Source organism: Trichoderma atroviride, chromosome 7, assembly GCF_020647795.1.
Source record: "Trichoderma atroviride chromosome 7, complete sequence".
Taxonomy (NCBI): domain Eukaryota; kingdom Fungi; phylum Ascomycota; class Sordariomycetes; order Hypocreales; family Hypocreaceae; genus Trichoderma; species Trichoderma atroviride.
This window is the reverse complement of record NC_089406.1, coordinates 80,123-103,219: the sequence shown is the minus strand read 5'-3', so window position 1 is coordinate 103,219 and position 23,097 is coordinate 80,123. Positions and strand designations below refer to the sequence as shown.

Here is a 23,097-nt window from a genome sequence, read left to right as displayed (position 1 = left end):
CAAGGAAATATTGATTAAAACACCTATCAAAATTCCGCCAACTAATCTTATATTACAACCCTCCCCTCGAGATCTGTATCCTCAGCATTTAACGGCTCATTATTAACAACCTATTGTATAACCACAGCCTGTCATTTCGCCTATTATCGTCTTCTATCTCTACTTCGGCGTCTTTGGTCGGTTTATCCCCAAGCGCAGAGCTAATATGTCGGTCCTCTTCACAGCCGTCTCTCCGTATGTTGAACATCTCTTCCAAGATTACTTTCCTCTATTGGAAACTTACTCTGGCACTAGAGACAATCCAGTGCAGAGACAGGATGTGGAGAAGGCCTTGGTATCCCTAGGAGTCTCTCTCGATCCAGAAGAACAGAGCGATTTCCACACTTTGCTGGCAGCAGTTCATGACTGCGCAGAGGAGATCCAACAGCTACCAGACTATCAACCTACTCCAGATAGAGTCCGTTATCCGAGGGAAGATATACATCGTCCAACCAAGGAAGGACAATTCTCAGGACAAGCCTGGGCATATCGATTTCTCATAAGAGGTACAACTGGAGCTGGGCTTTTAAGCGGCAAAACTGTCTGCCTCAAAGACGTCATCGCAGTAGCCGATGTGCCTCAGCTATATGGGACTGATATTTTCCCCGCTTGGACTCCCATAACGGATGCGACCGTCGTAACGAGAGTACTTGATGCTGGCGCGATTGTGGTTGGAACAACTACTTGCGAAAACATGTGCCATTCCACATCTTCATTTACCAGTGCTCAGGGGACCGTTCATAACCCTTTCGCTGTTGGATATTCCGCTGGAGGGAGCACATCCGGGGGAGCTGCAGTTGTCGGCGGCGGCCTTGCAGATATTGCGATTGGCACTGATCAAGGCGGTAGTATCCGAATTCCTTCTGCCTTTTGTGGATGTAAGTACGCATTAGCCACCGACTTTTGTCGGTCCAAACGTCTAATACCGTGTCGCAGGTGTTGGCTTAAAGCCTACTTATGGATTAGTACCGTACACAGGCATTAGCAGTGGCGACGCAATAGATGATCATGCTGGTCCAATTGCTAAGAGTGTGCTCGATGTAGCGCTCTGTCTCGACGCAATAAGCGGCTACGATGGAATAGACGATCGATGTCTGGGTGCGCCGACACACGGCTTAGGAACTTTTGCTGCGACCATGCAAGCTCAGCACGGATTAGGTGGCTTCAGGATTGGTATCCTTACTGAAGGGTTCAGCCACCCTATGGTAGAGAAAGGAGTTAGAGAAGTTGTACTTGCGGCGGTCCACAAGTTTAAGAGTCTTGGTGCGACAGTTGATGAGGTATCAATACCAGATCACTTGCACGGCCCAGGACTTTGGACAATTCAGCAGCGCATTGCCGAATCACAAAATCTTCTTGGACGTCAACACGGTAGGAGAGGCTTGTATCTGACAGAGTTGGAGCAACATCGGCTTCCTTGGACTACTGAGAGCTTCAGAAGAGGATTTGCAGCCACGAAAAATGTCGTCATCAACGGACAGTACCTTGTCGACCGTTTTCCAGGTCTTTATGGTAAGGCGATCAACTTGGGACGGCGATTCCGGGATTCCTATCAAGAGGCATTTGAGCGATATGATGTGCTTGTCATGCCCACGGCGCCAATGGTTGCGCCTAAGCACGGAAAGAAGTGCTCGCCGATAGAAGCTCTCAAGCCAAGTATGGGTATCACCATAAATACTGCCGGGTTCAATGTTACTGGTCACCCAGCTATGAGTATTCCTGTTGGTTTGGCTCCTTCAAAAGAAGAGCCCCATTTACACCTCCCCGTTGGTATGCAGATTGTCGGTGGATTGTGGAAGGAAGACAAGGTGCTTCGCGCTGGATATTCGTGGGAGAGGGCATTTGATTGGTCGCAAGAGTTTTTGGAATAGAACAAATAGTGTAATACTAGAGTTCCCTCTGTAAGACATGTTGAGGAGACCGCTACACACTATGTATCGCAGACCTCCACGATCTCTATAGGCCTTCATAGAGCCACGTAGAAAATCCTTAGTTACTAACTTAGCCTTCATCAACCGCGAACACATGGTCATGTATTAAAGATGCCTGCTTGATGAAAAGACCAAGATTGCATCCGTGGCTTCTCCTGGCTGCCCCATCCGCTGCATAGATGCCCTGTCGGTTGCCCGTTTTGGCTGTTGCTCAACTTCTTCTCTAGGCAGTCGCTGGGGTTTATCTCTTCCGGTCCTACGCAATTAACTCAAATCCATTTTGCCCAAGTAACCAATGGCTTCACATCAAAATATCACAGCGATGGATATAGAAGCACAATATGCCCCTGGAGTATACCAAATTGTCAGCTGTGAATAATGAAGTGAGCGATTAGGGGTGATGGAAACGTCCGATCATTGGAGATGGAGAAAGGTTTACGTGCATCATGGCGCCCAAAGATGCCAAGCTGACCTACGGTGGGATAATAGGTATTTGCAATCGCTACCCGCCAGGTGGTCGAATTGAAATGGTAACCCTTATATAATTCTCGCCCGCGACATATCTATCGCGGATCTTGCTTGAGCATCCGCTTCAGCTCTGCCGACAGCTTAGCAGCAACCGCTCTAACGAATCTATGCTACCCGTCACTTTATAAACAAGCCCATCGCGTACTTCTGATCCTAAGCCGCAGTAACTACGCAGTACAAGCATCACACAGTGCATGTGGCCCTCGCCAGTTTTTGTTTACTGATATCCCTAGTAGCCGCCTGAGGCTCCTATAGTATAAGCCTGAGGCGCATTTGCCTCCACTGTGAATTACCTATAGGCATGTTTTCACAGGTTTCCCATTCTTGTAGTTGGAGTCATGAGCCCCCCCTCTCCATGCTTCTCCCTTTTCTCCACAAAGCCTCCCACGATGACACCTCCAGCCTCCAGTCACAACCCCATCGAGAGTCGGCAAGTCCAAAGCCACCACCCACCTACTGCAAGAAGAAATTCCTGTATATACTGTCCGCGGAGTTTCAAGCGCGCCGAGCACCTACAGCGCCATATTCGCATTCGTAAGTAATTTCTTCGTAGTAAGATGCAACTTCCCAGGCTGCATTGTGTACTTGTATGGCTAAATGCTCTTCTAGATACCAAGGATAAGCCGTATATCTGCCACTGTGGAACAGCTTTCGCACGCCGTGATCTGCTCACTCGGCATGAGAGGCTATCTCACGACCACGTTAGCCCTTACCAAAGAGTTCAAGCATCGACCAATCTTCAGACCCCGAAGAGTGATACTGCTGCACAACCACATGCAGACGCACTCAATGCAGTAGACATTTCGATATCCAACTGGACGGCACCTGACTCTGTAAAGGGTACCGCAAGCCAATGGCCTCATCATGATCATAGCAGTGATGCGCTTTATCAGGATTTGTCCAATAATGCACTAGGCACATTATCGCAGGCCGAGGGGCCTATTCATCTCGTGGCGGAGACAGCGACCGATCAACAATTTGTGCAGCATATGCCTCAAAATGAGGAAGATGCGTTTCTAGGTCCAGGTACGAATCTCCTTACAGTCAGGTTTCATTGAAGCTAACCATCTCGCAAGAGGCGACACTTACTTTCTTCAATGATGATGGAAGTCATTTCCAGGAATTCGCCAGATTTCTTGATGGCATAGGACTTCCAGCAGAGTGGACACCTCCTGACATTAGGCATGAACTCGATGCGAGCGAGGCTGAAGCTGAAGGCCATGACACGAGGGTGTCGAATGATGCATACTCGAGGAATGGCGAATCAAGCCCCAGTTCCCCTTTCGGCTCATGGCCGCCTTCAGTGCCACAAGGCGACCAGCCTTTGAGCTCTGTATCAGACAAAGGTTAACCCCCCATTGACCTCAACGCAGCTTAAATCGGGCTCTTCTCTATATGCTGTTTGTTGATAAACGATCTGTTTCTAAGAGTTGCGACTAATTTACCCCGTTTACAGATCCCCATGATTCCAACTTTCAGACATTCTCACTGCGAGTAAACTCCGATATGCGAGCACACTTCAACGCCAACCTAGAAAAGTATCACGACATCATTCCGGATTTCGTTTTGCCGTCGAGGCATACTCTTACCAGACATATCACTGCTTTCTTCGGAGGGTTCCATTCACACCTTCAGTTCCTTCATGCTCCGACATTTCAACTCAACAGTCGCCCCATTGACCTTGTCCTTGCAATATGCGCTACAGGCGCGCAGTATTGTTTTGAGCATCGAAACGCAAAAAGTCTCTTTCGTGTCGCGAAAGCAATTGTATTGGAGTCTCTGTCAAAAGAAGCACATGCAGTTCGTCAAACGGCAGTATCAGCCTTGCCGCTTAGGAATTTGAGCAGTCAACTGCTTCAGCAGCCTTCTGGTCCGCCCTCTTACACCAGATTGTCTTCAAACTCGGAGCATCCAATGGACACAATCCGTTGTTTATTGATTCTCATGGGCTACGCCACTTGGGAAGATTCAGAGCTTCTTCGTGAAGCATTGAACCTCCAGAGCGTTCTTGTTCATTCTCTTAGAGAGGTCGGGCTAAGGGAATCCCAGGCAATCGACCCAAGCTCCACGAACCTGTCGTGGATCGACTGGGCGGAACAAGAGTCGGTCAGAAGAACAAAACTAGTGTCATTCACCTTCATTCACGTCCACAGCATCGCATACAATGTTTACCCAGCACTGCGAAGTAATGAGATTTATCTTCGCTTACCCTGCTCAACAAAAGAGTGGAATGCTCAATCTACTGCTCAATGGCAAGCTGCACGACGCAACGTAAAGTCAGAGCAGCTTCATTTCCAAGATGCCTTATCTCGCCTTCTCACAAATGCGGAAGGCAACACCCAGATAAATCCCATACCGGTGCCGCTTGGAAATTACATATTGCTTCATGGGCTTCTTCAGAGGATACATCTGATACGAGAACTTTCTCTTTCTACACTGGATTACTCTACGGCTTTGCCAGATGAGGAGCTCAACAAGATTGAGTACGTATAAATTGAGGCAACTTTCTTGTTTCTCATGGCCCTTTCAAGTCAAGTATCACACACTTGTAGCTTACACTACACAGACGGGCACTCCGATCTTGGACTCGGGTGTGGAAGCAAGCTCCAGAATCCAGCCTCGATCCTTCGAACGAGAATGGGCCAATCCCATTCACATCCAGTGCCCTCCTTGGCCTTGCGTATGTACGCGCATGCATGAACTTAGGTCCACATCGAGCACTCGAAACTCGAAACCCCTCGCTTATTGCCGCTAGAATTGCAAAGGCCCCATCCCCATCACGGAGTCGTTTCTTGATCCCCGCCCTTATATACTCTACGCATGCGCTGAGCATCCCCGTCCGGCTTGGAATTGATAGCGTCGCCCGTAGTCAAGCATTTTTTTGGAGTGTCCGCCACTCTCTCTCCAGTCTAGAATGTGCTGTCTTTTTGAGTAAGTGGTTATGCTCGTTATGCCAACCAGATAATTTACAATCATTAACAGGTAAGATTCCCTCTCTCATCTGATACAACGTCTTAACTAAGATCTATGTCACAAAGAAAACGAAAACCGCATCCTCAGCTGGGTTAATGCCATTGTACAAGAAGCATTGTTATACTTGGACTGTGAAAAGGTAGACGCCTTATTGAACATCGATATCTCGCGGCCGTATATATTGGGCCTAGCAGTCCTGAGGCTTTGGGTACGGCTGTTTCAACACAATGTCCAATGGCCATTTATCAACATGATTGGCCAAGCATTGGAAGAGTACACAGGCACTTTACAGCCGAGATAATATATTCAAAAAATCTCAAATTTTCCCCAAGGAAATATAAAACAAAGAAAAATTTACTCATTTATAATTGCATTTAAATTGGTTCAAAACGAAACGCAAAAGTGGACTATAATTAAGGAAAGCACTTGGCACTACACACAATAATCTACATGGAGAGATAAAAATAAAATAACACAGCAGCAGAGTCATCAAGCCAGGTTACATAAAAAGAAACAGCTCGGTGAATATGTTTAATGCTTTAACATTGACACGCTGCGTAAAGTAATTAAATAAGTCACAAACGCCTTGTGAAAGAAATAAAATACATAGTATTTAATGACAATAAGCTCACGAGAGCATTATAAACACGAAGCTCATGAACATTAGGTGAAGACTAATCTACTGACACTGATGTGTGAATAATCAGTTCTTGGTCAGTATCTTACTTGTTGACTCGGCATACTCTGCCCTCCACCTCTTGGAAGCGCTCATTACCAGCACACAACGGACACCAGAAAACGTCGTTTGGGTCAACGGCTCTTTTGACTTGAACCAGGCGTTCATAATTATTGCCCCAGTACAATCTCCTCCAATCTGGATCAAGCGCGCTTGCCTGCGATGTATAAGCAATTGCTAAAGAAAGCAAAGCTGACACAAGTTGCTTTGGGACGCGAAGAAGAGCTTACCTCGTTGATGTAAGCCCCAGTCTCGGGACCGAGGGCTTGCAATTGGGTCGTTATTTGCTCCAAATCAGACTTCACTTCATTATAGGCTGTTTGGTTGAGCGCAGGCCAACTTTTTGCTGCGACTGTAAGGTCATTAGAATGCAACTTCGAAAATCAGGGTCTCAGCGGTGTCAATCATACTAAGGTGAAGGATTGAAGTCTTCCAACCCGGCTGCACAGAAGTGGCCATCCTTTCAGCATTGGCAAGCCCGACACCACCAACTAGGGTGCCAATGATCAGAGCATTTCTTTCAACAAGCGCGGTTGCAGCCTTCAGTAACAAGCTGCTGTGTCTGGTTAGATGTTCAGCATCGATTAAACGGGATGTGACCAGCTCATCTGTTCCTGCGCCAGTATTGTCTTTATGTGTCATGTAATAATCCATCCAATTGGCCGATATCGACGTAGAAACAGATACGTTGAACTCGGTAAAGTGAGTTTGAATATATTTCTCAACAGGTTTGAGAATGTTCCGCACCAAAGTCTGATTTTCAGTTCCCATAAGATCCATGCCCAGAGAGAATGCGGCGACAGGGTCCTTGGTGAAGGTTGTTTGGCTGGGGCCGCCAAAAAGAGCCCCAGACATGTTGTGAGAAGCGAAATAAGGAAATTGAGAGAGAATGTATGCAACTAGTGAGGATGTCCCTTGAGCATAAGGACGCGATGCAGTGGCAATGAGGCTGACGCTGGCAAAGCTCGGAGAAGGGAAAGTTTTGACCGTCGCAGAAATTAGAACCCCAAAAGTACTCCCGCCGCCCTATTTATGATGATTTTAGTATCCTAGACCTTGAACATATTTTCAAGGTGGAAGAAAAGGGTACCTACGCCGCGTATTGCCCAGAACAGTTCTTGATTCTGGCAAGAATTTGCTATCACAACGTGCCCATTTGGAAGCACCACCTCAACCTCAAGGATTTGATCGACCGCTAATCCAAGCCACGGAGTCAAGGCGCCGTATCCTCCACCGGTAAGATACCCACCAAGTGAGACAGTCTCGCAGGAGCCGCCGACAATCACAAGATTATGGTCAGCGAGAGCGCTATAAACCTCACTCATTTGACTGCCAGCACCTAATGTGACTGCTTTGTAGTGTTTGCGTTGTTGGCATCCCTGAGGAACGAACGAGTCTTGTAGTTTCATTTCTTTGAGATGGTGTGTGTTGATGGATAAAGAGTGTGGAGCATTAGATCGCCCGAGAAGATCGTGCCCAGTTGAATGAACCACTAAACGAAGGGCGTATTTATTGGCTATAAGGAGGCATATTAGCGTCAAACCCTCAGAAGAAACGGAAAAGGGTGTCATACCAAAGAGTACACCGGCTTGAACATCGGTAATTGATGTGGCATTGATAACATAGGCAGGGTAACCCGCAGCTGTGCAAGGGAATTCAGGGTAAGGTAGACACGTATCATTAGACCAATTGTTACTGCCCGTTGACACCAAGTCGCTGGTTTGGAAGTCCCAATTGGTCCATCTTGCTCGCACTATTTCACACACGTCTTCGTCGAATAGGGCGTAGGGTTGCTCTTGATGGCATACTGCACCAGGTGGTATAGGGCGGACAAGACGACCAGATGTTGTCTGATTCAAGCTGTCCCATGCCTCCTGCGATGGCCACTGCTTGTCGCCAGGTATCGGTTTGCACGACGGGGCGAAGGATGATACAGCGAGGTAAAAGAAAGGGAAGGCGTAGAGAGGCAGGCGAGCGGAAGCAAAAAATGACCACATACTGAGCTGCACGTAATCTGGCCGAGGATCCGCAAGATTATATGACGAGGCGATATGTGAAAAATAAATATCAAGTCAAAGACAATGTTCCCTCTATATTTATACGTCTCATGGATTGCAATGAGGCGCGAATGGTGGGACCCGACGAGAAGTATTGCCAGCAGAATCCTTGAACTCATCTTGCTCAGTAACTCTTTCACGCTCGGGTGTCCGCTCCGCACCTGTCGTCCGTTCAAGACGGCGCCGCTCAACATTCCGGTCCTGGCCACCCCACGCCTGACCCCCAGGATCTCCTTGTGATATCAACTTAGTCTATATGGCCTATCAAGCGAAGGGTCCAAAGATTTGAATCACGTACCAAGCGTGGCGCCCATTGGACTGCCGTCACGTTGACCTACAAGTTTGTGGCGCAGGGCTCCATCTCGGCCTTCCGTTCCCCAAGCCGTCCCCGCGTCCCGCTAAGAGAGCTGTTTTAAACGGGCGTCCACGTCCGCGTCCGTGTCCGCGCTCGTTGATGTTTGCACACCTCCCTATTGCTCAGCGAACGGCTGCGGCTACTCAACGAATTTGTTCCGGGCACGCAGCCGTGGCCTCAAATCTAGCTGATTGATCTCGGTACTATTGTCACCTCGGTGGTGCCGTCTACTATGAATCAACCAACAACGACGGGCGTCGGCCGAGGTGGGTACGGCCGCGCCTGTATGACCTGTTTCAAAGCAAAGACTAGATGCTTGAGACCGAAAGTCGGAGCAGCCTGTGTGAGGTATGTGTGTACTTTCGAATGTGTTGAACTTATTACACCTAAGAGGGCCAAGCTGTCACCTAAGAATATACATGACCAGCCCCAGTCTGATGTATAGTATGTTGACACATTTCGGCTCCATAGATGCAGTCGACTTGCAAAGGAGTGTGTAGCTGCGCCGGCCGGCCGCAGAACAAATCTTGGACAAGGCTCGACACAGGCTGGCTGTTCAAAAACAGCAAAGATCGAGCAAAAGCTCGACAGCTTAGTCGCTATACTGCAGTCTCGGGTTCCTTCAACACTGTCCCAAAATGGGAACCTTCTAATTCGTGGGTCTCTTACTGGCGGGGAAGCCAACCAAAAGGTCACCACTACTAGCATTGAGGATACGCTCTCCTCCACTCCATTTTCGTCACCCACTTCTCTCCATGCGTCAACGGGAGATACAGAGGCTTCTTGTATATCACAAATGGAGCGTGATATCACAAGCCTTTCGGGTCAGGATGCCGAGAATGCTCTCGACTTCTTCCGCTGCCGTATCTTGCCAGCTTTTCCGTTCATGCATATTCCAGCCTCATCAACCGCGCGGGCTGTGTGCAAGGCATACCCAAGCTTGTGGCTTTGCATCATATCCATCACTAGCAAATCGTTGGCACAGAAAAGGGTCCTAGGAGACATGATCAGGAAAAATCTCGCTCAGGGAATACTCGTGGACGAGAAAAGGAATCTGGATCTTCTGCTGGCGTGTATTGCGTACATGGGGTGGTTGGTATCCCCGGCTCCACTTGAGCCTTGATCTGTGGATGAATGTAGCTGAGTATTCACAGGGTACACCATCACATGAAAGAAGAACCTCGTCTAACCACTTGGGTGCGACTCGCAACGACTGTTATACTTGACCTGCGGTTAAATCAGTCACCTGCTGATGAAGCTCGCGAATCTCAAGCCAATGATAGTGTTGAAAAACGGAGGGCTGTTCTGGGAGCTTATCTGACTAGCTCAATGTCCGTTGATTGCCCGTTTCGGCCCTTTAGACTATTGGCCCCATACTAACTGTTGATACCAGAGTCTGCAACTTTCAGAACTCCGAGACGCTTTTTCAGTGGACACCATATATGGAAGACTGTTTGCAAGATTTAGCGCATGCTCCTCAATGGATCGGTGACAAGGTATTGGTCTCGCAGATCAAATTTCACAGGGTCATTGATCAGATACCGTGCTCTCTACGTGAGAAACTGGAACCCGGGGCTATTATTCCGTTTGCAATGGCGTTGCATGGCCACCTGCAAGAAGTTCATACAAATTTGTCTCAGGATCTCAAACAAAACAGTATGTAGGATGAACAAAAGGATCTTTTTTTTTTTTCATCAATGCTACCTTTCGCTTACTCTTGATTCTAGATTTAATATTACTTTACTTCCACAGTGTGAAGCTGTTGGTGGATGAGATAGAGTTCAACAGTTATGTGCCAGATGCGGGCAAAATCAACATTAATGCAAACGCTTCGCCAGTAACGCAAATGCAACGGTTACAGTGTCTTCACAGGTGCCTCGGCTCAGTTGATGCGTGGTGCAGCACATTCTTTAGCATGTCTAGCGACGTCTATTTCGAGTCGCCTTTCGCCGTAGTCTCTCATCAACTTAGCCGGATTCTAAAGATGCTTGTCAACCTGACATTCTTATGTGAATCCGGCTGGGATTGCAACGAAGTGCGGGCAAAGGTCGATCTTTTTGATACGATTGAAATTGTCGCGTCTGGCCTTGATAGACTTCAAGATTTGCTGGATGGCGACGACGGAGTTGAGGGACAATCGGTCAAGGCGTCTAGGGCACTACGACTCAACAAATCGACCATTCAAGCGGAGTTTCTTTCCCGACAACAAAGCGCTTCAGGGTGTGCGGGGGCTGATGGAGGGCAATACAATCTACCAGAATTGTTTTGTGGCAATGCGGGGTACCCTCTGAATATCTTTCTTGACAACCAATGGACATCAGAAGCTTGGGAAAGTGTAGAAGTCGGAGAAGGATGGGTAGCGAGCGAGTAGCGAGCGGGTACTAACATAGATTTACATCTAATCGTTTACACTGTAACATGTCTGCCTAATTTAACTGAATAAAAAAAGGAGAAAACACTTCAAAAGTCGCTACAGCATTATGATACATCAAAATTGTACTTGAATAAGCTTTACTTGTTGGGTAACTTGTGGCAAGGTCTCCAAAAGTTCCATCTGATAAGATTAAGTAGCTCCGCATCTTATCAGATCCGGAGACTTTCCAGCGATTCGGACCTCCGCATCATCGCCGAGTCGTGTCTCCCGCCCGAGTTCCGGGGGCCTACCCCTTGTTACCTTCGGCGCGTGAACGCATGAGTCACATTCAGGATTGCCGGCTCGGCTCGCTGCGGATTTCGTGAAAGCTATTGTGAACTTGCTCCCAGGGGGGGTTTAATGTGACTGCGCGCTGGGGAGAAGATTTGGCGGTCTATCGGGTTGTCGCTGCTGGAATGCACTAGGCAAAGGGAGAGAACAAACGAGCCCGAGAAGGGAGGGGAACTCAAATTTTAAAAGGGAGTCCTTCCCCAACTTTTCATCTGTCTAAGTATGTTTCAGAGGTCTTTAGTCGCAACGATGACTTCTCCAGGAGAAAAAGGCCCAACGGACGTCGAAACCGGTGTTCAAATCACGGATGGCCAACAAGATGTAATGGAGTCGCGATTGCCGGATCAAGAGGTTGGTTACCCTAAACAACTTTATTGTTCCCTATATCTTACGTTTGTAGGTCACCACCTGGGATGGCCCCGACGATCCAGAGAATCCCTACAACTGGGCCCTATCTCGAAAGATCTCTGTTGCCCTCGTCTGCTCGACTAGTCAACTCGTCACAACCATGTCAGCCAGTATGATTGCGCCGGCCATGGATCAAATTCTAAAAGATCTTCACATGAGCACGTCTGCTGGCCAAATTGCCTTTGGTGTTTTCTTCCTCGGGTTGGGTTTCACGCCCTTCCTAGTCGCGCCCCTCGCCGAAATGTACGGGCGGAAACCGATATGGCTGATTGGAAACCTTTGGTATATCATTTGGAATTCTCTTTGTCCCGTCGGCTTCTCTGCGGCTTTGATGATCATAGGGAGATTTATGTGCGCAGCCGGGGCGTGCGTTGGAGTTACCGTATGTATTCGATCTCGTCCGGGCAGGCATAACAACTGGCTAACTAGCATATAGCTAACCGGGCCAGTCCTCGCTGACATGTTTCCTGCCAAAGATCGTGGCAAATCTTTGGCACTCGCCGGACTGCTTCCCTACCTTGGACCTGCACTTGGCCCGATCATCGGTGGTTTGGCTGCCGAGCGTCTGTGGTGGCCGTGGCTGTTCTGGATCCTCTCTGCCTTTGATGCTCTCGCTCTTGTGCTGGGCTTCTTCATTATACGAGAATCCTACGCACCAGTACTGCTGCGACGCAAAGCCGAAGCCATTGCAGAGCAAACTACTGCAGATGGGGTACCGAAGAAGTCCGTGGCTGCTCGCTTTAGCATTTTTTATCAAGATTTATCGGCTCGCATAGGTCCGGCTATGAGGCGCCCAATTCGTCTCCTAACTCACCGGCCAATCATCCAACTTATCGCTCTCGCAATGGCTGTAGATTTTGGCGTTTATACCCTTGTATTGTCGACATTCGCTTCGCTCTGGATCGATCAATACCATCAGAATGAGACCGATGCCAGTTTACACTACATCGCCATTGCCCTTGGTGCATTTGCTTGCGCCCAAGCAGGTGGCCGTTTAATGGACTTTATGTGGCACAGAATGAAATCGGCGAGACCAGATCGCGAGCCCACGCCCGAATGGCGGGTTCCATATGTCATTATAGGGCTAATACCATGCGTCGCAGGAACATTTTGGTATGCGTGGTCAGCAGAAGAGCGCGTGCACTGGGCTGTTGTTGATGTAGGTGTTTTCTTCTTCACAGCAGGCAACTTTATGTTCTCACAAGGTTTGTTGGCCTACAATGTTGACGAGTTCACGAGCACGAGGGCTGCTAGTGCCAGTGCAGCGACTCGTCTAGGGACATATGTACTAGGCTTTGTGTTTCCTATCTTTGCGCCGGAGCTGTACAAGAATCTAGGTTATGGCTGGGGAAACAGTCTTCTAGGCTTTTTGTACGGCGTTATGGGCATCGGGATTATTGCAGTTTTATGGATTTGGGGCGAGAAGATTAGAGCAATTGGGAGGACAGCAGAGGAGGAGAAAGAAAAGATTATATAAACGTAGAGTGTCTTGGGTGTTTTCCAAATTGATATATTTAGTCTCCAAGTTACTTTTTGGTCAACTCTTTACGCAATTGCTACTTCGTCTAGTAACTACGGCTACGTCTTCACTAATGATCTTCTTGGTTGTTTTGTATCTCGCTTATCAATCTCTTGCTAGCCTTTCGCTGCTTCTGCATGACAAAATAAATCGTCTATGTTGCGAAAGTGCTTTCGCTATAAGCTCAATTGTAAGAGACTTCTTTTGCTGCTTGATCCACAGCATCATTACCCAGCGTGCCCTGTGTGCGAGGAATCCATCGTAGCTGCACCTCTTGTTGCTTGCATCTTAGATCGTATAGCTGTAAGTTAGATCACCTATAGGTAGGTAGGTAGCTTATACTAGGCAATAAAGTTGTGGTATTGTATTGGACTCTTATTTGCTTATTAAAATGCAACTTGAGCTACTGTACAGATATAACAAATGAGAAGACACTGCCATTTTGACAGCGCTGTATTTACAATACAATAAGGGGAGATTCATTTCAACACGCTCCTACTTAAATTAAAGAGATCTATAATCTTCCATATGTATTTAATAAGTCTGTTCTTCATTATTTACAATATTCGTTACGTGACTTGGATTAGAATTAACTAGATTACAAAATATATTCTTCTCATTTCATTTAGGAAGTTAGCTTACATAGGTAGTTAACAATATTGGTCATATACTAAAATGACTATCTACCCTAAATACGTCGGAATTAAATGCAAGGCGGAGTTAGCAACAAAGATGGATGTGATATTAGTCATCAAAGATTTGGTCCGCAGCGGAGGCGGAACTGCGCTCCATTATCCCGCAGAGGTTGTCTGCTGCTCCTTGATTGTACAGTACATCTTGGGGAATAGTATAACATCAGGTGTTGCACTTTTGACATGAACGTAATTAACAACTCAAGTAAATGCTAGCCTCGCCATTAGACTAATAGGTCTCGGGCTACGAGATGATTGTATACTTGCTTTTCAACTGTTTATGTTTGCTTACTACTGCAATCAAAGAGACTTTTATAACTACCTGTTTGTTCCACTTTTGGTACCCAACTTTGCCAACTTTTCGCCTTCGGCTTCGTAAACAAATTAAGCTAGTGTTACGGCAAGGGTAAAAAGTGGAGGAAAAAGCATTAACAGAAAAGCGCGAATACTGTCATATGATGATTTTATTATAACTGATATGTACTGTATTAGAAATCAAACCGTTCCATTGTTTACTTAGGCCTCTGGATGCTCAAAGCATATGGAACTCCAAGACTATTACTGCAACTGTATCTAGACCATCTCTTGTCCCTATTCACGAAGTAACACACTAGCTAAGCTGCTATCTACAAGTTCAACTATGGAAGGCCCGAAAATATTCATGTCAGTAGCGCTGGGCGCTCCCCATCTCTAGTCACTCGTTGACCTCAGAATAGCACTGGAGCCACGGGGTACATTGGCGGAAGCGTATTGAGCAAAGTTGTCGAGACTCACCCTGAGTTTCAGATAACTGCGCTTATGAGAAATGCTACCAGCGACTTTACTTCCAGATATCCTAACGTTAGTATTGTCCAAGGTACCTTCGATGACTTTGAAGTCATAGAAAATGCGGCCCAGGACGCCGAAATTGTCATCCGTAAGTCACGCAATCCATCATTCTGTGTCTCACCCGCTGATTGAGCATCTAGATACCGGCGATATTGACCACCCCGGCTGCGCAAAAGCAATCTTGTCTGGGCTGGCCAGGAAAACGTCCAAAAGCTTCCTCATTCATCTAACAGGCACTGCTTGCATCTCAGATATGAATGAGCAGTCTTGGGAAGGTAAAGTCAATGAGCACATCTGGGATGACGTTCAGGACATAGATAAGATCTACAACCTCCCCGAGACCGCGTGGCACCACGCCATTGATCAGTGGATCGCGGATGCCAGCAACGACAAGGTCAAGACGTTGACTATTTGCCCCCCAGATCTGTATGGCCAGAGCACCACAGTCGGTGGCAGGACGACATACTTGGTGCCCGAATATGTGGCTGCAATTATGAAATACAAGGAGGCGTTCTATCTAGGCGAGGGACAAAACGTGAGAGCTGTTACGCACATCGATGACCTTACGGAGCTTTTTGTCCTTGTTCTGGAAAGGTATCTGGAGGGAGGTCAAGATCTACAGTATGGTAGAGAGGTACGTGAAGCACAGCCATCCTTAAGCTTGAAATATCACCGACTCTTGGCTCAACTTACACACGCAGGGCTTCTACTTTGCGACCGCGGACGAGGTGGCCTGGAAGTCGACCGCAGAAGCCATAAACAAGATCGGCCAGGAGCAGGGTTGGTTGCCTGCTGGCACCCGAACAGTGTCTTGGACCAAGGAACAGCTGGCTGCGGTACTTCCCGACAGGTCTGCGCTGACATTATATATCTGGGGTTCCAACAGTAGGGCTAGGTCGACGAGGGCTAAGAAGCTAGGATGGAAGCCGCATGGGCCTAGTTTTTGGGAGACGCTGCCCCAGGATTGCCAGGTAGCTGCAAACAAGCAGCCGTTTTCTGCCTTGGGTATAGTATAAAGTCAGAGCTCTATTTGAGCTCTAACTCGCTGGTTCGTTGTAAACAAACAATGTCAGAGTAGAGATTCTATTATACATATACTGACTTTGATAAAATAGCTTTAGTATAGTTATAGTGGTGTATATTAGTCATTCTTTAGTCGATACTCTCCTCATTGCATATAGTTATACTAATATCACCCTACATCGGTGGTAGATATGAATGCGAATCGATGTCATTGGGGAGAAGCGATGCAAATCCAATGTCCAGAATTCCGTCGAAATTTGCAAGATCCGGGTCTAAACCACTAATTTCTTGACAGTTTTCGTTCAATGCATTTGACTGAGCCATTCGATGTCGCTGAATCTGGTTGTTGCAACTTTCAAGACTGATTTATTGGGTTTCTGTGGAATTGGCATCGGGTTCAAGCTGAGTAAAGGGCTGTCGCGAACTCACTACCTGCTAAAGGGCGCTGCTGTAATGATTGGGCTGGAGATGTAGACAGTAAAGATGGCGTAGGATCTGGGAATGAGTCTGACGGCCTGGAACCGGGACTCGTTTGACCACCAAACTCTACGCGCCACGCCCAGAGCCCGTCATGAAGTACACTGGCTCCAAGACGACTTTGCACTTTCAAGTTTGGTTCCTGCCCACAGCAAATTGTTGAGGAATGATGAATAGTCCGGGGCTATGCCGAAATCTTGCCTCCGTGACTGTTTGTAATATACGTCTGGGGCAGTCGAGGGATCTGGGACTTTTTAAAAAATGATGATAGCAGTCGAAAAATCTGTAACTGTTAGCGATGCGCTCTTTCCTAGGTTAGGCTCATGAAACTAACTCTTAGAAGAGATCATCAATCTGAGCTCCAGTCAGCTTTATATCATAAAGAGATTATGGGCTGCTTGTTATTGTATAAGTGGAACGCTGTGCGTCCGAGAGTTGTTGAGAATTGGCGTCGGCAGCTCCCTAAGCCCTGGCGCTCTCTGATGGGAAGTTAATGGCTTCATCATGTTGGTTTTGGTAATCAATAATTCCTCTCTGTGAGCTTAGCATAATAGATGTGGGAGTTAATAATGCTTGTGGACTGCGGCGACGAGGAGTTGTGTACGATGGGCGCAATTGACCTAGTGATTGGTTTCCGGCATTCCATCCCGCTACCATATAACGCAGTTGCTGAAGTTCTTCTGCAATCTCATTCATTTTCCTAAAAATGTATAAGATCCCCAAACACGTTGTATAGAAGCCTCTCACCCGAACTTACAATTTCTTGTCCGCTCTCTTGAAGGTAGTGTCAATTTGACAACTGAGAGATAGCCGAGAGCAACGTATGCAAGGCTCAAAGCCATCTTTGAGACCATCACATCGCAACTATGAGTAACGTACGAAGAGAACTGTTGTCAAACACCATAATTTTAGATTAGTGTAACGGCAACACAGCCTGTCTTCATCACAAGGTCCAGTGTTGAGATCCTTACTTTCTCCTCTCGGCACTCTTTACAAGCTATTCTCTTTCTTTTCTGAAGATGGCGATGGCTGTTACTTCCGTTCACCTTCTCAGCTATACCCGTTCTAGTTATCGTGTCTGCCGAGCTCATACCTGGGTTCCGATCGTGTGGCTTCAATATTCTAGGATACTGGTTGATGGGGTTACCCATCCGTCCACTTCCACGCGCGCCGCCTGCGCTCCGACGATCCATTGCATCCATTGCAAGAGCAGGTGGGGAAGACGAAGATGAGGGTTATGGCTTCAGCGACAACGGCAGATCGTGGTGGGGCCTCCTATTATTCTCGATCATCTCGACATTGTTTATTGTGCGCCCTTCTAATCGCGAGGGTGTTGATGTTGATTTCCTATTTGCCTAAGTTTCTGGTGGATGAAGACTTGATCTCGTATAAGGGTAATTGTGGTAACATTTCATCAGCGGTGGACCCGTTCGCAGTAGATGAGCGACTGTTGAGTAAAACGCGAATACTACATACAGCGCCAATGATGACACTGCAATAACTGAAGTAAAAATTTATAACACCGACACACAACGTATCCTACATGCGCATGTGCCGGTGGACAAGAAATCGGGGTTCAGCATCCCGGCTGGCAATGCAACAATTGCGGGAGTGCCAGGCACAGGCGCTCCCATTTGGATGGACTACAAAGATGTAATAGAGATTCTTGAAGAGACTGAAGACTAAACGTTTCCTTAGGCTATTGGTGGAAGTCGCTTGAAAGGCATCGTTCCGACTGGACGCACAATAGATACATTGAATGTTCAAGGGAAGAAAGTAGATTGCACGATCTGCGACGTAGCGAATATTTCCGTCTTCGTGCGAGCAACAGACCTCGGACTCATGGGGTCAGAATCAGCTAAAGACATCACTGCAAATGCCGAAGTCATAGCACTTTGTAAAGAGTTTAGGGGTAAAGCAGCACATCGCATTAGAATATGCGCGAATTAGGAGTTGGTTGAGGAATAGTCACCCGGCTTGCCCTCCGACACACAGTGCTGCTGATATGACGGTCTGTGTGGTATTTATGAATTGGTGTCATGATTCCATTGCGGGGACAGCAGCTGTCGGTGTTGCTGCTTGTAGTCGCACGAACAGTGTGTTGTCGGAAATCCTCAGAGAAGGCATCAGCGAATGAAACGTTGTGCAAATCGGGCATCCAGAGGGGATGATGCCAATCTCTATCAAAACCAGAGCCGCAGATCGACCATTATATCTAGTGGAATTCGACATGTTGACCTTTGAACGAACATCAAGAAGTATTATGAGCGGAAACGTGATCATTCTAAAACAGATCTGGAATGGAGATGAGCGGACCAGAAAAGAAATGCTTCCCAAAAAGCACCTCTACTGAGCCGTTGAGAAGAGTGGTGGACTCTTTAAGAGCGGCTGACATCGTCATCTCGAACCTCGAATGTGTCCTGGGTGTGCCAGAACAAGCATACTCGATTCAACACGAAGAGTGTTTTTGCAAATCCCTTTGTCGGTGCCGAGGCTCTCTATCTTGGGAAAATTGCCGTCGTGGGTCTGGCAAACAATATTAATTACGGTGCACGCAATATCCTAGGCTCGATCGCGACACTCGACAAGGCAGGAATTCCTCGTACAGGGGCGGTCGCCAATATTGAGGCAGCTCGTATACCGGTGATTATCGAGCGCGGGGGCTGCAAGTATGGCGTTCTTCAGCGCACTTCAGTATACTGGCCTACAGACCATGCTGCAGATGCCACTGCGTATGAGGCTCACATGTACCGATATCACCCACCCCCCCCTCTCTTAATCGCCTAGAAATACCACCACTTGTTACTACTTAGGCAGATCCCGAGTATCTGACCATGTTCACGGATGACATTAAATCTTTACGGCCGCAGGTCGATGTACTTATTGCAAGCTGTCACTGAGGTCTCGGAAAAGAAGTGTTGACCTACATAGAGCAGATTACTGTACAAATGCGGCGATTGACGCTGGTGCCGATGCCGTCGTAATGGGGCATGGACCACATCATCTCCTTCCCGTCAACTTTTATAACCGGAAGCCAATTTTTTACGGTCTCTGCAGCTTTTCCTTCCATATGGGGCATCTGGGGGTGGCGCGTGGAGACTGGGTTGGATTACTCGGAAGGCTGGAATTTTACGAAGAAAATTCGGCGGGAGGCGCAAAAGTATCGTTCAAATTCGTCAGGCATAATAAGGACAATGAGACATACTTGTCTCACCCAGAAGACGAGAAGGATACCGTCGCAATGTTAGCAGCAACGTCCAGAAATATGAAGCAACCCTTTGGGCAAATGGCGATTCAATCTATGCAAAGCCCTCTTAGAGGGAAACACATAATAAGACGCTATCAATCATAATACTAAAGAAGATGTTGGTTATAGCGCTTGTTCATTAGTCACTGACACCTTACAGTATAAGCTCACTAATTACTACATGCGTATTGTGTATTTAGAGGACTTAAGACATCCACGCGAGCCATAGAAAAGTATGCGTTATAGAATGAAAATGCACCTACGAAGGTTATAACAGTCCCCCAAACTAAGCCACTTCTGCGTGTCTACAGCTTGCGTCTCAATTGCACTGCTCTCCTAGCCTCGGGGATTTTTTTTGCAGCCCGCTTAACACGCTGAGTTTGGAAAACAGTGGAGGTAATTCGGGATTCTTAAACTAATGAGTAGATTCCCTGCGCACTAACTAGCTCGACGGGTTAAAGGATTTTCCTGGAAAATTTTAGCTCCTCGTATTTTAGGTATAGAGGAAGCTCTTAAACAGGGTATGTGAAAAATCTGCCGAAGGCACAGGCTATGCGTTTCTGTCATATGCTTCTCTTACACTTGACTGCATCATAGTCAAGTGAAACAAGGTTCGCAATGACAAAAGCACTTTACTTACTCCTAAATAAACAATATTTCTATGGGTAATCTGGTACATGTCTGAGCAAAGGCGCAGATGATGCTGAGCTAAAACGTCTCCAGCAGCTAAAGGAGGAAGAACCGACCCGCATAAGCCACGTTCACTGACTACCGCGTGCCGGCTCCCGAATATTTCCGCCACTTCGAGGGCTGTCATCCCCGATTCGGTCAGGGAGTGGAAAAGACACCGCACATCATACAAATGACGGTGGTAGACCGGAAACGTTTTCTTCGGTCGCATGCCGAGCACGGCAATAACGGCAATGTCGGCACTTTGGTGAATACTTCATTGACCACCCCACAGCATTGTTACCATGGGGTATGGGGACCCCAGATAGATATCTCCAGACATCATGAAAAGTTGATATGTAACTTAGAAGAATCCCAAGGCGCGGAGTGACGACTAAGCCATGAAGAAGATATATTAAGTGATTTGTATCTCTTGAACAAAAATTACGGATAGGACATGCTCTTCGCTGTAGACTCTGAGGTGCCTATCAACGCTAGGAATTGTTGTTGGCAATGACGACCTAAACAACAAGAACAAGATGTGGAGCCACATACGGAGCACATATGGAGAAGTTGTACAACGGAAAGATGGGGCTGCGTGAAAAAATAAAATAAAATGCTGGAGATATCCGCAATTTTCTCTACATTCATTTTCCCCCGTACTCTAAAGATAACAAAGCACTGCATTTGCTGTAGCTGTGTTGTGTTCTCACCATGGCTCGCTTTCTCGGTCTCAGAGGCTCGAAGCTGAGCATGGCCACAATCATATTGATTGTTGGTCCGGCATATTTTACATTTGGTTATAATTTGGCCGTTGCCGGTGGCCTTCTCACTTTGGAGTCGTTTGTCAAGCAGTTCCCTCAAATGGACACCATTAATACTACTGGAGCTCAGAATAAACTAAACTCCAACATTCAAGGTGCGTCAAGTTCTTTTCCACCTTTCAATCTTGGTATCTGACTCTCTTTTTCTAGGCGCCGTATCTGCTCTATTTACCGTTGGTGGTTTCCTGGGTGCCCTATCCACCATTCCCCTAGGAGATTTACTCGGCCGTCGTCGCATTATCTTTTTTGGTTCAGCATTAGTTGTCATCGGCGCTGTTTTGATGTCATCCTCGTACTCTCTGGCACAATTAATTGTAGCGAGATTGGTACAAGGTTGCGGCACTGGTGCCATCACTGCCACTGTTCCTGTATGGCAATCTGAACTTTCAGGATCAGCCCACAGAGGATCTCACGTTGTCACAGAGGGGCTTTTCATTGCCGCGGGTATTGCTGCCTCTCAGTGGATTGACCTTGGCTTCTTTTTTATTGGTTCATCTTCTGTATCATGGAGAGTGCCTCTTATCATCCAAGTCCCCTTGCCAATTTTGGTCATGATCTTTGTCTTCTATATGCCAGAGTCCCCCCGATGGCTTTTGCTGAAGAACCATCTCAAAGAGGCACGTGAGATTCTGTGTATCCTTAGAGATGAGGATGAAAATTCGTCGGCCATTCAGAGAGAAATTGCAGAGGTTGAAACGTCACTTGAAATGATTGGAAGTGTCTCGCGATGGGACGTGTTTAAGATGGGTGAAAAGAGGAACTTTCATCGTCTCATGCTAGGAATCGGAGGGCAATCGTTCTCGCAACTTTGCGGTGTCAATTCGATTACCTTTTATGCAACAATTATCTTTCAGCAACGCTTGAAGCTGGATGCTATTAAAGCAAGACTACTCGGTGGCGGTATGACGACCATTCAGATTGTTGGAGCCCTTGCGGCTGTCCTGACCATTGACCGCCTCGGCCGTCGGCCCTTGATGCTTATGAGCTCTGCCGGCATGTGCATAACAATGGTCATCATCACAGGAACTACTTCGACCACCAATAACCAAGCGGCACTGATCGTAGCCGTTGTCTGCTTCTTCATCTATAACATGTCCTACACGTTCGGATTTTTGGGTTTGACATTTCTTTACTCGACTGAGGTGGCCCCTCCTCATTTACGCGCCAAGATTAGCGGTTTCTCTAACTGCATGACATGGCTGATGAACTTTGTCGTTGTTGAAGTTACGCCTACCGGTTTCGACAATATTCAGTATCGCTACTACATAATATGGGCAGTCATCAACTTCTTCATATTCACGACTGTGTTTTTTCTGTATCCGGAAACGAATGGCCGAACATTAGAAGAGATGGACGAGGTCTTTATGCTGTCAAATAATATTTTTGACAGCCGTAAGATTGCCATGAGCCTTTCCAAGAGAGAGACCTTCGACCATGAGTCAATAACCGAAAAGGTCACCGCTCAGCAAGTCGATCAAGCATCAAAGTGAATTCAGATTTCTTTTAGCAGATTGGTATCAGTTAACTGCTATTTTCATGTATTTATCGTTCATAGACCAATAATTCTATCTTCACTGAGGCCTTTCTGCTTAATCAATTCACTTACATTGATCGAGCTGCGACTATCAAGGTGGGAACCATGGCAAAAGAAGAGGACGTTGTAACTGCGAGCACCTCGACGCTGCCCAGCACAGCTAAGCTATGAATCTCACATGGGAGTAATTTTCTAAAGTTTTATTTAAGAATATATCATGAAATCATCGAGCAAATTTGCCAATCCGGTGACCAGATCTTTAGAGCAACATCCGTTCGGCTCAAGCCATTTCAAGGTGACTGCCTGATATAAGGCCGATTTTATGCGCGATCTCACATAATATTTTATTAGAGCAACACTATGAAAGGTATGAGCGGGACTTTTGATGCGCCTTATGATGATGACAGCAGCCTCTTCTTGGCAACTCCAGTGTTAGACAGCGAGATGGAGCATCTTGGTTCTAGTATCCCCGAGAACGCTTTTGGGTCTTCTTTGAACAGCTGTCCAAAAGTCCATCCAATACAGCTGCGCCAACACTAAAACAACCCTAACT

General features: G+C 47.0%; 8 protein-coding genes across 8 annotated transcripts; 7 read left to right on the top strand and 1 right to left on the bottom strand.

The window, feature by feature from the left end:
* Positions 1-205: 205 nt before the first annotated feature.
* Positions 206-1,910, top strand: TrAtP1_012015 (uncharacterized protein; the record flags this gene model as incomplete). The annotated part of the gene is made up of 3 exons (XM_014090518.2): positions 206-234; positions 295-917; positions 976-1,910. 3 exons carry the CDS (start codon positions 206-208, stop codon positions 1,908-1,910), a joined length of 1,587 nt encoding a protein of 528 aa, XP_013945993.2.
* Positions 1,911-2,887: 977 nt separating this feature from the next.
* On the top strand, positions 2,888-3,849 carry TrAtP1_012014 (uncharacterized protein; the record flags this gene model as incomplete). The annotated part of the gene is made up of 3 exons (XM_066115359.1): positions 2,888-3,032; positions 3,108-3,524; positions 3,575-3,849. The coding sequence occupies 3 exons, from the start codon at positions 2,888-2,890 to the stop codon at positions 3,847-3,849; spliced, it is 837 nt and encodes a 278-aa protein (XP_065971457.1).
* Positions 3,850-4,412: 563 nt separating this feature from the next.
* On the top strand, positions 4,413-5,352 carry TrAtP1_012013 (uncharacterized protein; the record flags this gene model as incomplete). The annotated part of the gene is made up of 3 exons (XM_066115358.1): positions 4,413-4,981; positions 5,065-5,182; positions 5,254-5,352. 3 exons carry the CDS (start codon positions 4,413-4,415, stop codon positions 5,350-5,352), a joined length of 786 nt encoding a protein of 261 aa, XP_065971456.1.
* Positions 5,353-6,174: 822 nt separating this feature from the next.
* Positions 6,175-8,204, bottom strand: TrAtP1_012012 (uncharacterized protein; the record flags this gene model as incomplete). The annotated part of the gene is made up of 5 exons (XM_014090038.2): positions 6,175-6,364; positions 6,438-6,559; positions 6,618-7,233; positions 7,302-7,723; positions 7,781-8,204. The coding sequence occupies 5 exons, from the start codon at positions 8,202-8,204 to the stop codon at positions 6,194-6,196; spliced, it is 1,755 nt and encodes a 584-aa protein (XP_013945513.2). The 3' UTR covers positions 6,175-6,193.
* Positions 8,205-8,851: 647 nt separating this feature from the next.
* On the top strand, positions 8,852-10,995 carry TrAtP1_012011 (uncharacterized protein; the record flags this gene model as incomplete). The annotated part of the gene is made up of 5 exons (XM_014090519.2): positions 8,852-8,967; positions 9,091-9,711; positions 9,774-9,950; positions 10,013-10,275; positions 10,347-10,995. 5 exons carry the CDS (start codon positions 8,852-8,854, stop codon positions 10,988-10,990), a joined length of 1,821 nt encoding a protein of 606 aa, XP_013945994.2. The 3' UTR covers positions 10,991-10,995.
* A 368-nt stretch (positions 10,996-11,363) lies between these two features.
* Positions 11,364-13,796, top strand: TrAtP1_012010 (uncharacterized protein). Its single transcript, XM_014090520.2, has 3 exons — positions 11,364-11,674; positions 11,724-12,113; positions 12,168-13,796. The coding sequence occupies exons 1-3, from the start codon at positions 11,546-11,548 to the stop codon at positions 13,206-13,208; spliced, it is 1,560 nt and encodes a 519-aa protein (XP_013945995.2). The 5' UTR covers positions 11,364-11,545; the 3' UTR covers positions 13,209-13,796.
* A 656-nt stretch (positions 13,797-14,452) lies between these two features.
* On the top strand, positions 14,453-16,269 carry TrAtP1_012009 (uncharacterized protein). Its single transcript, XM_014090521.2, has 4 exons — positions 14,453-14,605; positions 14,659-14,858; positions 14,911-15,404; positions 15,472-16,269. Exons 1-4 carry the CDS (start codon positions 14,583-14,585, stop codon positions 15,784-15,786), a joined length of 1,032 nt encoding a protein of 343 aa, XP_013945996.2. The 5' UTR covers positions 14,453-14,582; the 3' UTR covers positions 15,787-16,269.
* A 4,592-nt stretch (positions 16,270-20,861) lies between these two features.
* On the top strand, positions 20,862-22,590 carry TrAtP1_012008 (uncharacterized protein). Its single transcript, XM_014090523.2, has 2 exons — positions 20,862-21,105; positions 21,161-22,590. The coding sequence occupies exons 1-2, from the start codon at positions 20,901-20,903 to the stop codon at positions 22,498-22,500; spliced, it is 1,545 nt and encodes a 514-aa protein (XP_013945998.2). The 5' UTR covers positions 20,862-20,900; the 3' UTR covers positions 22,501-22,590.
* The last annotated feature ends 507 nt before the right edge of the window (positions 22,591-23,097 follow it).

Excerpts from the sequence above, each read along its gene's own strand:
- TrAtP1_012010 (XM_014090520.2), top strand. The coding sequence starts at position 11,546 with ATGTTTCAGAGGTCTTTAGTCGCAACGATGACTTCTCCAGGAGAAAAA. Across the intron at positions 11,675-11,723 it reads CGCGATTGCCGGATCAAGAG|GTCACCACCTGGGATGGCCC; the intron begins GTTGGTTACCCT and ends TTACGTTTGTAG. Across the intron at positions 12,114-12,167 it reads GGGCGTGCGTTGGAGTTACC|CTAACCGGGCCAGTCCTCGC; the intron begins GTATGTATTCGA and ends ACTAGCATATAG.
- TrAtP1_012009 (XM_014090521.2), top strand. The coding sequence starts at position 14,583 with ATGGAAGGCCCGAAAATATTCAT. Across the intron at positions 14,859-14,910 it reads GGACGCCGAAATTGTCATCC|ATACCGGCGATATTGACCAC; the intron begins GTAAGTCACGCA and ends TTGAGCATCTAG. Across the intron at positions 15,405-15,471 it reads ATCTACAGTATGGTAGAGAG|GGCTTCTACTTTGCGACCGC; the intron begins GTACGTGAAGCA and ends TTACACACGCAG.
- TrAtP1_012008 (XM_014090523.2), top strand. The coding sequence starts at position 20,901 with ATGGCTCGCTTTCTCGGTCTCAGAGGCTCGAAGCTGAGCATGGCCACA. Across the intron at positions 21,106-21,160 it reads ACTAAACTCCAACATTCAAG|GCGCCGTATCTGCTCTATTT; the intron begins GTGCGTCAAGTT and ends CTCTTTTTCTAG.